The following is a 13,320-nucleotide window of genomic DNA, read 5'->3' as shown; positions in this document are numbered from 1 at the left end:
TATATAATGCCCGTATTTACAAGTTTCCCGCACCCCACCGCCAATTTGTATTAACCGAGTTTTGGTGGCTCTGGACAACAATGTGTTAATAGATAAAATACACAGTCCCTTCAAAGAGTTATCATAATTTCTTATGGCGGGGACTGACCGGAGACATTTGCATTGCGAGCATTCGTATAGTCAGTACAGCGAGCCGAGCGCTCCATCCATAGTCGGATGCTCGCCGTGAGCGATGTTACGACGTTACGTTACGACGAAATGCTACGGTCAGTGCCTACCTTTATATGACTCGCAATTACCAACACCCATCACTGCAACTATACAGCTCTAGGAGTGATTCGGCCGTACGTCTCAACCATCAGGTCATTTCTGTAGCACAATTATAAAAGAGGCCTGTTTAATACATAATTCATTAAAAAATTATGTTAATAACATTTTGAGTATGTCCAAATACTCCAATTATGGGATTTATTTTTCATATTATTTTTTGACATCACAACAGAGATGAGAATAATAATTCTCCATCTCACCACTAGATGTCTCTCGTGAAAATTCTATTGATTCTTGTACAATGTTTCGAAATTGGATCATTTATATAGAACATCCGAGAATTTAAATAGTGTGGTTGTCAATCATGGGTAGAATTGGTGAATGTTACACGTGTGTAAAGTTGTAGGCGTCTGGCCACGCCATCAAGTTGACCACACTGAAATACGAATTAGCCACGGAGATTCCCGAGCGGATTCAACAAAAGCGGCCAACCGAAGCGCGGAGACCGAGATTCGCTGCATCGCTTGAGTTCTGAAGGACGTATATTTAGCTTCATATTTTAATTCAAAGTTGCATAATCAATTAGAATAAATTATAATAATTAATATCAATAGTAATTAAAGTGTAAGAATTTATGTCAATAAACCAACTGTAAGTACGCATTCTTTAAATATCCTATTCTGGCTTCCCGTCAATAACCCACACACACAAGGTGGCTAAATTGGTTGACCTCAAACGTTCACTGGTTGACCATAATGGTTGACCCCGGACGGTCACAGGATTTCCAAAAAGTGATCACTTAACCAGCCTATGCGGTTGTAAGCCCCGTAAATGGCTAGACTCCCTTATTATTCTTTATTTTTGTTGAGATGTCAGAAAATAATATAAAAATTATCTGTTTAGACTAGTAGGATAAATGTTATTCCACCTTCCTGCGGAGTAGCCTGCCTCCGAGGCGGCTCCCCGCACGGAGCTGATGATGCCGTCCTTCTCCTCGTCGGTGAAGAGTGCGGGAATCATGCCGATCATCAGGATGTTGTTCACCAGCTCCAGGAACCCCTCTTCCACTACCTATTCACACAAAATAAAGTTATTCATAAGGTAAAATCACATTTTCCATGCCACCGCACGCCAACATGATATGCGCTGCATGCAAATGTTATAAAAACCTAATATTAATTGAAATTTATTGAAAAAACGCTAGATTGGACTCAAACTCCCAGGTGAAGTGAATTTTTCTTCACAAATCCAGGATTTGTGAAGAAAAATTTCATTACATTCAAAATATTATGACACCATGAAGGCACGTAATACCTAGAGTCTAGCTTTGGCACCATAAAGACACGCAATACCCAGAGTCTAGCTATCCCACCATAAAGGCACGTAATACCTAGAGTCTAGCTTTGGCACCATAAAGACACGCAATACCCAGAGTCTAGCTATCGCACCATTAAGGCACGTAATACCTAGAGTCTAGCTTTGGCACCATAAAGGCACGCAATACCTAGAGTCTAGTTATGGCACTATAAAGGCACGCATTACCTAGAGTCTAGCTATAGTGCCAAAAGGCGCTCAATACATAGAGTTGGCTTTGGCACTATAAAGGCAAGCAATACCTAGAGTCTAGTTTTGGTGCCATGGCGGTTATGCGTGCCTTTACAATAAATCTAATTCTGAAATGAGAGGATGATACTTGCAAATGGGAAAGTTATAGAACTACAAACATAAATATATTTCACATATTGCAGTTGCGGTACTCGAAGTAGTATTTTACAAAAATGGCGCTACATCAACTACCCAAAATTAGTTTTATTATTATCATGACACTAAGCCATACTCTTACTTCCAATATGGTGACTACAATTACTTGGTATGACCATGTTTAGCTATGGACAACCGGCTTAAGTCTCTACAACACCATACAAACATGATTTATTAATTTTATTGTGCTGTACTATGCTGAAAATTGGCAATCATCGTGTCAGTTTCTACATTGTCTGCAGCGGCTCTAAATAGCGACGCAGTGCTACAGTGGAACAATTCTCTCAAATTGTCAAGCCAGGATATACATGTACATACGTCTTCTTCGCATGCTGCGTTTACCTTCCACTTTGCCTTGTAATATAATGCATATTGCTTTGTATTTCTCTACCCTTAAGAACTAAAGTGATTACTCTAGATTTCTTTTTCTTTTTATTGTGTCTTTAAAGCCAGAATTTCTTAGCTGGATCAGGCAGAGAACTTTTGTGGAATATCAAGGTTTAAAGATTTCATATCTGGGTCAACGCATTTCGCAGAACACCTTCTACATTTAATCATGATGGGAAAGGTAGAAGGACTGTGAGAAGCTGGTAGAAAGCAAACATTGTGACTGAGCAACATTCCCGACTGGATCGGGATAAGACGGGTGGAGCAGTTGTTTCGGATGGCGGTGTCTATAATTTTTTTTTATTCCTATGTCTTAAAACATTTTGGTTAACTTTCTTAGTCCATGAAATTTTGGGCATTCTTCGATAGCACCACATTTCGAATGATTCAATCTTCTCCGTGGTAGCTCGTGTAAGTCCATAGTTGGCTTTTGACGCCATAAAAAAGTACAAATATGCAGCATCGTACAAGAAAAGTAATTTCTCCCATTTGTATCCTGACTTTGATCTCTCAAAAATAGTCCCACTGGTCACTAAGTCAACAACCAAACAAATAACAAACATCTTAATGGAAGAATACAGTTTGATTTGTGCAACGTGCCTCTATTTATAAAACTGACTACAAAAGCGTGAACTCAATTCTATGCCATTTTGATTATGTTGTTGAACCTGAGAATGCGAGAATATGAATGCCGTCTTTTTCCTGTCAACTCCGAGCTGCGTATAGAGCCGCTTCATGTCTTCCTTGAAGGCGTTCTCATTATATCCGCGAGCCAGGGCTATCTCAAATGTTTGACAACCTATAGAACCACAATATGTAATATACACAATAACATATACTCTACCAAAAGTCTCAAATATCAAATAAATTTAGTATTTTGGCACTTTGGAAACCTCGCCATTGATTTCTTCTTCTTCTAACTCTGCACCCAATCTTGCAAAGGGTGATCAATCCTGCGCTTCAGGACACTTTAACACTGCGTTTATATGATGCAGTGCCCTATGCACCATCGTGTGCAGAAAAAGTTTGAAGAAGAAGAATTTTAATCCTTCCATCAGAGAATGATATTTTGGCAGGGGATTGCCAGACCAAAAAAGGTCCTAAACTAGGTAAAAAATCAAGTATGAAGGTTTAGTTACTGGCTGCAAACGCGGACAGCTTGATGACCGACTGCTTCCCGCTGCTCCCCACGCCCACCACGAGGAGGTGCCCCCGGTCCATGCGCAGCACCCGGTGCACGCGCGTCAGGTGCTCCAGGCAGTCCTCGAACAGCACCAGTGGCATCTTGTGCCCGCGCTCATTGTACTCTTCCAGGATCTAGAAGGTATTCATAGTCCACCAAAAAATTAGCCTGGAATGACTACATTTATTTAAATTTTAGTCTTCATTTGACTTGATGATAGAATGATTATTCTGAAACTGGTAATTATGAAGTAGTGTTTTTAAGTGGCATTACACAAAGTGACGCACGCTAGACGCATCAACGAGTCCAGACTCTGGCCAATCCAACCTCTGACTGGTTGTGATTGGCAGCCTGGAGGGGAAGATAGGAAGAAAAAGATCCCCACACGATGGACCGATCAAGTAAAGGCAGCAGCAGGCATCTCGGTGGTTAGAGCGCTACGTGCAGTGCAGTCAAGGGATAGCTGGATAAGAGTCATTGCTTCCACAAGGGTCACAACCCTCAGTAATGAGGAATAAGACGGAGAAGACTACTACTACCTAGATAGGATAAAAGAGGCATCGGAAGACCTCAAAAAAAAATGATCTGATGACATAGTCGCTGTGGGGGGTATAAAACTGGCTGCAAACAGCAACCGACTGGAGGGAATGGAAGGATACAGAAGAGGCTTATATCCAGCAGTGGAGGACAGAAGGCTGGAGAAGAAAAACAAGAAGACTACTACTACTACTGACCATTATCCACACACAAATCTCTGAAAGCTCCCGCCACATTTCCAAATCCGGTAAAGAAACTCTTGGTTTCCATTTGGACCCATCCATTAAAAAACTTTTCTTGAACCTATTACTGTATTTAATATACTTAGGACGGGAAAAGTATTTCTACCTGTTCAGTCAATTGATGCTTAAGGACAGGAAGGGTATTTTCACCTTCTGCGCCGGGCTCATTTCAAAGTCAGAAAAGATGAAACTGTTTAACGTTTTTATATAAATATTATGTACCAATCTCTTTGCTTAGGTCAAAACTATGTGCAAACAATTTTCAAATCCCGTCGCCAGCGGTCTGCAGGTGTAAAAAACCCGTCCAAAATGTGTTAACCAATCATGCAATGTTTTTTGTGGTGAAAGATAAAAAAATGACTGCCTACTCCTATGGAAAAGCAGCATGATGGTAAGTTGGTTAGCTAGTTGAAATTCTTTCAGGGGCTCTAACTATGAACGTAATGTGAAAAGTTCGTCACAGAATTTAAATTTAATTTTGAAGACAAAATAACCTCTTGGAATAGGGAAAAGATAGCTTCGTAATCCAGCATGTCCTCATAGAACCTCGGTTCATCTTCGTTGAGCGCATTCCTGTAGTCGCCAAAGAGCAGCGGATCTCTCAGGGCATACTCTTCTACGGTCAGCGGTCTTGGAGCGCCTTCATCTTCCTCCTCGTCCTCTTCTTCTTCTTCCACTTCTGCAGCAGCCGCGGGTTCTTCTACCAGCTGCACATTGGAAGGGTGAGCAGAACCTAGAATGCATTTGTGCATAATGAAATTAAATACAATGATTGGAAGGGGGCCGAGTGTTGACCCCTGAGGAACACCACAAGGCATTTTTTTTTTTTTTTAGTTTTTGTTTTTAACCTTTCCTGTACTGATCATCCAAAAATTACATGTGCAAAAGATTAATATGTTTCGAAATCATAGTACGCGTCTCGTAAGAGTCACAGTGTCACAGATTCCACTTCCTTTCCAGCGCACAGCCAAGCGCCGACTTAGCGAGAGGCCGGAAATCGGATCAAACAAAAGCGGAGTAATCTGATTGTCTCGCTCTCTCCTTGTGATAATACCACATTTATTATTTTATTTATTTTATTAGAGTCAAATAAAAAACATGCTGCTAGCAGAAAAAAAAAACTTCCTGATATATAAGTATGTAGAACTCATGGTACCGACTAATGTGCTTTTTATCAAAAATATTATTTTGAAACATTTAACGATTTGAAATTATAAAAACAAAAAAGAGAAAATATTCTTTAATTTTATTTTTGTGTAAGTAGCTCTTATAAAACTAAAGTTATTGAAATAAAATTCGTATTTTGGAGATTTCGATCCACTTGTCCCAGCCGGCTAGGTTAATTTAAAGTTAGCATTTGAGAGGGGTGGAGTGAAAAAAATGGCCAACAACCTTCTTCTCCTTCAACGTCTAGTACAGGAGCCTCCTCTTCCACTACCTTTTCTACCGGGAAGTATTTGGCTATCTGAGTCGCTATGTGTGTCTTCATAAGTTGTTGATCCTGGAAATTAAATCATTAAAAAACTCATACAAATATCAAAAGTCTCAGGTCCTATAAATTACGGGTATTATCCTTGGCTCTACCCGACCGAGTTTCTCCAGGGTATGCTTGGCTACAATAATTTAAAGACTAAAAGGAATGTGTATTTGATTACGCATTTTTATCGATTGTTGCGCGGTATGATCGATAATCCTGAAATTATCCGGAACATTGGTCTGTATGTTCGCAATAGTTTGCTAAGACAGCGTCGGAAAATATTGTTTAACATTCCTATATACAGGACCGCCTCCGTGGTGTAATGGTCAGCGTGTTTAGCTACCGTGCTGGAGGTCCCAGGTTCAATTCCCGGGGGGGTGAGAATACATATTAGTGATTTTATACTCTAATATTTATTTAATATTACTCTGGTCCCTGAAGCGCAGGAGTTCTTATAATTAACTATCAAGATAACATTGCGTCAATACGATGCAGTGCCCTATGCACCATTGGGTGCGGATAAGGGGTTAGAAGTAGAAGAAGATATACAAAACCAACTTGCCGATGGTTATACCTGTAGTAAGAGCTATCGCTATGCTGAACAATATCACGCCGGATATTGATCTGTTCCATGTGTCTGAGGGGGTATTACGAAGCGGGACCTTCTACATCTTTAACAAGAACTTTTTGATTTGTGTTTTTAATTAATTTACGCTTCAAATGTTTGTTTGTAATGTACATATTGATTTTTATCAAACAAATTGTAATTGAATGTCAGAAGACAGACTTCCATGTATCGCCCTCCAAGGTAACCCTGAAGGACGCAGACCCCCAGGCAGATCCCTAGGATCTACAAAAAGAAGAAGAAGAAGAAGTAATTGAATCGAATTAAATACTTAGACTTCCATATCCTCCTTCATCTATGCTGAGATGTCAAAAGGTTGAAACGAATTTGGTTTTGTGATATAAGAGTGTTGTGACTCACATCGGTGTTGATGAGGCGGTCGCAGATGACGCGGCAGAACTCGTTCCGCCAGGCGCGCACCATGAACTTGACCTCGGGGAAGTAGTTGGGGTGCGTGAGACACATCCCGGCCACGATGCGCGACAGGTCCCGCAGGTTGAAGATGTAGTGGAACTTGGACGGGGTCGGAGGCAGCTCCACTATTATTATCTGCAACAGGCCAGGTGGAAATTCTACTTTCTCGGATGCCAAAACGTCTATATAAATTAAATTATAAAAAATATATACAAGGCTCTCGTGCGTTAAAAGTGAAAATATTCTAAAAACAATTAATTATATTTATGACAAATATTATTACTATACAAAAGAGACATTAATTTCATTTAACAGAAGTCAACCGTTATTTTTATTATGTCATGATATTACTAATACCACAGAGATTGACAACCTTACTAAATAAAAATTGGCAACCTTGCTAAATAAAAATTGACAACATTGCTCCATAAAAATTGGTAACCTTGCTAAATAAAAATTGACAACATTGCTCCATAAAAATTGGTAACCTTGCTAAATAAAAATTGACAACATTGCTCCATAAAAATTGGCAACCTTGCTAAATAAAAATTGACAACATTGCTCCATAAAAATTGGTAACCTTGCTAAATAAAAATTGACAACATTGCTCCATAAAAATTGGCAACCTTGCTAAATAAAAATTGACAACATTGCTCCATAAAAATTGGTAACCTTGCTAAATAAAAATTGACAACATTGCTCCATAAAAATTGGTAACCTTGCTAAATAAAAATTGACAACATTGCTCCATAAAAATTGGTAACCTTGCTAAATAAAAATTGACAACATTGCTCCATAAAAATTGGTAACCTTGCTAAATAAAAATTGACAACATTGCTCCATAAAAATTGGCAACCTTGCTAAATAAAAATTGACAAAATTGCTCCATAAAAAATGGAAACCTTGCTAAATAAAAATAAGTATGAGACTCTTGCACATTAAAAGTGAAACCTTTTAGATTCTAGACCAGTTAATTTTATGCATTGCTTTCTTTGGATTTGTTGACCATTTTATTATTTCAGGATTAGAAAATGGATATATGGAATTTAATTAAACAAAATCCCTCCTAATCAAAAGAAATATTATATTTTTACTATATTAATTCCCATAAATTGATACTCTAAGAAATAAATTAAATATAATCTTCTTCTTTTTTTAGGACTAAGTCCTGTCACTCTCCAGTCCGCTCCTGGGAGGTGGAAGACCAGCTATCCCTCCATCGTTTAGGTGGTTTTCATTTAATTTAATAACAATTATAATAATGAAGTGTGATACAAATAATTTAGGCTGCAAATATTCTAAATAATGAGAGAATACTGCGTCGATGGTAGTGCCCAATCTGGTTGTAGACTGTACATGTGCATAGTCTAGTGGTGGGATTCAGCCGGTTGCCTAAAATTTTTAGAGTTCGCCAAACCAGTCCTTAACCCTTTGTTGTCACACAATATTCTGATTGAGATCATGTATCGGAGCACATTGTAAAAATATTTGAATTTCACAAAGAGAAAAAAATAGTAGAAAAGTTCAGTTAAGTAATTGCACTTAGTGAAAAGAATATTGTGAAAGAAATACGCTTCAAAAAATGTCCACGTAAACTATGTTTTCCTTTCGATAACTTACCGGCCTTCCACAGGGTCAGAAGGAGATAGAAACATTTGATGTATAAAAACTATTTATTTTATAGGGGGGTAGGGGTATTACCTAAAGGGCGAACCGGTTGTTGAAAATTTTGAATCCCATTACTGAGACTATGTATGACATGCGCAAATGAGAGATTAGAAAAGATTCTCCCACTCTGTTCTTTCAACTGCAGCTTGAATTTGGAGAGAGGGAAGCGTTTCGAGTTTTCGTCTGATCCAAGCCAATTTGTTGTGAAGATATAATAAAGTAAAGTAAATTACCTTGTACAAGTTGAGCGTCATCTGAATGAGTTTGGGTGCGATGGCTTCCACCTCCGCGGGGAACACTTCAAAGTGTCCCTTGAGCACCGACAGGTAGATGTGCGTGAGGGTGCCCTCCGAAGGGAAGGCCAGGTTGTACACCGAGAACTTGGACAGGAATCGGGGGTCCACCTGGAGAAATCCATTCCAGAGATCAACTTGACATTGTACTATTGACTTTGTGGTGCCTCATCCGGCTTCGACCACCATAGACAAATACGCCGCGATTGAGCGCGACATAACCGCGCCATTGCGGACCAGCGTGACCTCACCACGCGAAGAACGACATGGGACCTATAAAAGGGCTGACAACTGAAGGGACATCCTCTCTCGTCCCTAGCCACTGCAGCGACCAGACCTACCTTCGGTTGCCCATTTACCGCAAAGTCGTTATAAAATTTGTAACATTAATTAATTAAATTTTGTCAGCCTCCGTAGTGTAATGGTCAGCACGCTCGGCTACCGTACTGGAGGTCCCGGGTTCGATTCCCAGGGGAGGTCAAATAAATATAAGTGATTTTTTCACTGTAATATTTATTCAATATTACCCTTGACTGGTACCTGAGGCGGAGGGCTGATCACCTTTCCTTCATGTGTAAACGATCAAGATAACACTGCGTTTATATGAAGCAGTGCCATATGCACCATTCGGTGCGTATAAGGGTTTTATTAATTAATTAAAAATGTGAAAATCAAGTAAGTCTATTAATCAAATTGCCATCTGTATTTGAAAAGCAACTTCTGAGGAGCAACTAGTGGAGACTTGTGGATGTACGTAATTATCTTAAACATATGCTAAAATTGCTGAAGACTTTTTCGCATAAACGGTCCCTATAATTAACACATTGTTTGCGGGAAATGCTTAAAAGCATTTTTTACATACTGTTGATAAAGACCGGGAGACGCTTATAAGCATTTTACCTTCTTACTTTTGGTAGATCGGAATTGGGTTTGCAGTTTCTTGTGATTCAGTATTAACAGTTTATTAACACTTATATTCTAGTTCTACTTATAAAACTTATACCCTTTACTATGACTAAATTATACTGTATGCCCACACACAGGCCATGCCTTTGTGGGATCTTTTTTTTTATTCATTTTTATATATTTTTTTGTATTTGAATTTATGTTTATGTAATGCAAAATAAAAATAAAATAAAAAAGTATCCTTGTGATTTGTATTATTGTGACCTTATTATTTTAACATCTCATCAAAGATGAAGAAGAATATGGAAGTCTGGGCATTTACGGGGCTGACGACCGTCATAGGCTGGTTCAAATGATCACTTTACACACGTGTAACATTCACCAATTCTACCCATTATTGACAACCACACTACTCAAATTCTTGCAAGTTCTATATATATGAACCAATTTAGAAACCTTGTTCTTGAATCACTAGAACTTCACTAGAGACATCTATTGGTGAGATGTAAAGAAGCTTTTTACTGAGCAGAAACTCTTATATTAGTATGTGAGTTCCGAATCCTGGATTATAATTCTCATGATTGTGACCTTAATTATTGTACTATTTAGGGTCAGCGTTGATGTAAAAACCGCCCGAGACATAACCCATATGGGTGAAGTAGAAGCCAGAGCCACACGCAAAGTAAAGTAAAGTAAGTAACACTCTAAACTGATGGCCAAAATAAGTAATGACATCATACACAGGAGTACAATATGCTGCAGGAATAAATTTCAGTAAAAAAAAAAATTGTAAAACATATATCGCTCACTCCTTTCAAGAACGTCATAAATCAAAAACTGTCGATTTTCAGTTATGCATGTTTTCGTAATGCCCAGAAAATGTACTATATTCCAGCAAAAGAGGTATATTTTTAACTTAATATTTATCCGCTACAGGGCAGAAAGTGTTGTTTTTGCATTTTGAAGAAAAAGTATTATTTAATTATTTTTTTAAAAATAAACTAGTTATTTTTCAAATGGAGAAAAAACCTTCAGGTTTAACCTAAAAATATCAGTTGCACAGTAAAAAGTTCAATAAGTGGCTTGATATTTATTTTTAACAAATTGTATTATATTTTTAAGCTTTAAAAACGTTCTCCTGAAAAATCACGTTTTTTTTATTTATGACGTTCTTGAAAGGAGTGAGCGATATGGCTGACTAAGTATTACACCCACCACTTAGTCAAGCTGGAATAAAGATTTCTCATTATTATTAAGCACAAATTTAAAATGTTAGTGGATACTTACCTCATTCCTTCCACCGCCGGCTTTGCCCATGGCCGCGAGGTATCCAATATCCTTCAGATTCTTCCAGTTTAAGTCTTTTCCTCTGTCATAGAAACCGTTTCTTTCCAACAGCAGCTTTAGCAGAGCTATCGGTTGCTGCGTCCCGTACGTGTCCACCTAACAAGGCATAAAAGTTACATTGATGACTGTTACATATATACAAATGTCATCGAGAATGCATATGGCTTACCAACCGGTGTTTTGAGAATTGCAACCTGGCAACCAGTTGGTACAGTAAGAGTTTCCAATTTGGCGACATTACAGAAAGGTCGATTCTTAATGGCGTTGCATGTTGAAAATCTAACTAGGCATCACGCTACTTCCAAATCCAATGCTGATGATGCATCGAAACACGTGTCACAATAGATTTTGAAAAAAAAGGTATTTACCACTATTTATTCAGAAAGACCGAGAAAAACTTGGAATCCAGTCGAAATGCGATCTCTCGGATGAAAGTGTGGAACATTAAATAATAAATGTTTGAATGGTGATATAAGGAAATAATGCATGGCTGAGATAAGCTTTATGGATAAAATTAAGAAAGGTGTATTAAGTTGGTTTGGGATCATTGTAATCACATGAGTAAAACAAAAGAACAGTAAAACGAATTTATTCTATGTATTTGGAAATAGAAGCGGAGGAAGATCGAGGAAAACTTGCCATGATCAAGTAGATCAAATACTACTTGAAAGAGGTCAGGTCAGGAGTCAGAATGATCGGCGGGTATGTATGAGGAGATGCATGAACGTGGAAGAGGCGAAGATTGTTTGCCAAGACAGATTGGTGTGGCATTCTATTCTCTCTGCCTACCCCTGCGGTAAGCAGCATGATGGTTATTTATTTAGTGAAATTTTGATTAAAAATTAATATAGAGAGGGAGGCTTCAACAACTAAAAATACTGGACAAACCTGGGGCATATTCATGTCATCAATAAAAATGAGCAATTTCTTTCCAATGGGGGGTCCATACACATCCTTCGTCCTCTTTTCTATGGAGGATTCAATGTTCCGTTGGACATCCATAGATGATGTTCGCGAAGAGAAATTCAGCTGTGAGATGAGCTGCAAGAAGAGAATAGTTAAAACCTAACCGGTAATCAATCGTTCTCAGCATCTTAAACTTAAAATTTTATTTTAAGAGTATTTTAACCTTCTCCTTAAGCCGCTTGTGCACTACACGGAATTTTATCGTCTGGCCGTCCGGTTTCGAAAAGTCAAAGCGACCACGACAGTTTAGCGTGATCAAATTTGTGCGCAATGTGTTCACGCACCGATCAAGACAAAAGCACAAGACAATCATCCGTTTTATATGCTAACTTACATGCCGGACGGTAAAATTCTGTGTAGTGCACTAACGCCCTTAGGGCGCTTGTCCACTACCCGGAATTCCGTGTAATTTTACCGTCCAGCACGTTATTATTATTATTTTTTTGTTTGGGGACAAGGGATCTTGCATCCCTTATGTCACTACGACCATATTAGGTCCATTGTGACCTCCCGTCCGGCACAAATGACGATTGGCTTGGATTGGCTTGTGCTTTTGTCTATCTTTCTTCGGATCGGAGCTCTTGATCGGTGTGTGAACACGGTGCGCGTAAATTCGATCACGCTAAACTGTCGTAGTCGTTTTCATTTTTCATAAGCGGACTGCCGGACGGTGAAATCCCGTGTAGTGGACAATCGCCCTTACTGTGCCAAAAAAATCTGCACGTTCCGGTGCTGTGTAGTTTGTGTTTATTGATGTTTGAAAGATGAAAAAATCACCGACTCACAAACGAGTGAGACAACCACCTCAGTTAGCTGCCCGAAAGCTACTATACACACACGTAGCGCATGCAAGTAATTACTAGAAAAACTAAGAACTGAGATGGCATATCTCGCATTCCGATATAACCAAGTAAAGTAAGAGTGAGATGTCAACAGCGTCGCATAGCATGAATATACCTATGTCACTCATCGGCACTCGTTTGATAGTATTACACAATATTGCCAAAACTAGTTGGTTAATAAAAATGTGAGTGGATCAAAACACAAAATATATTTATTTCTCAAAATATTATACAATATTTTCCGAATTCTCACAAAATATCTCTATAAGAGGTAATTGTTATAATTTTTTTTTCATTCAATGTGTAAATGTATTATTACCTAAAATCTAAACTTATTATTCACTTTATTTATCAAAATTTTTGAGTTATGTTTACAAATAATGTGTACTAGTTGCGCATCAC

General features: G+C 38.4%; 1 protein-coding gene across 1 annotated transcript in view; it reads right to left on the bottom strand.

Moving 5' to 3' along the window:
• Positions 1-13,320, bottom strand: part of Dhc98D (Dynein heavy chain at 89D) — a gene marked incomplete at its 5' end in the record, with an annotated part of 155,605 nt that overhangs the window by 53,455 nt on the left and 88,830 nt on the right. The window contains 9 exons of the mRNA XM_088275208.1: positions 1,199-1,341; positions 3,087-3,217; positions 3,558-3,735; positions 4,875-5,113; positions 5,773-5,881; positions 6,843-7,031; positions 8,798-8,968; positions 11,051-11,206; positions 11,999-12,151. Coding sequence (XP_088131334.1) covers positions 1,199-1,341; positions 3,087-3,217; positions 3,558-3,735; positions 4,875-5,113; positions 5,773-5,881; positions 6,843-7,031; positions 8,798-8,968; positions 11,051-11,206; positions 11,999-12,151 — 1,469 coding nt within the window. The remainder of the gene's footprint in view (positions 1-1,198; positions 1,342-3,086; positions 3,218-3,557; positions 3,736-4,874; positions 5,114-5,772; positions 5,882-6,842; positions 7,032-8,797; positions 8,969-11,050; positions 11,207-11,998; positions 12,152-13,320) is intronic.

Source organism: Brachycentrus maculatus, unplaced genomic scaffold (assembly GCF_059751285.1).
Source record: "Brachycentrus maculatus isolate JH-2025_06_01 unplaced genomic scaffold, ASM5975128v1 h1tg000817l, whole genome shotgun sequence".
NCBI lineage: Eukaryota > Metazoa > Arthropoda > Insecta > Trichoptera > Brachycentridae > Brachycentrus > Brachycentrus maculatus.
This window is presented reverse-complemented; position numbering and strand designations above follow the sequence as displayed.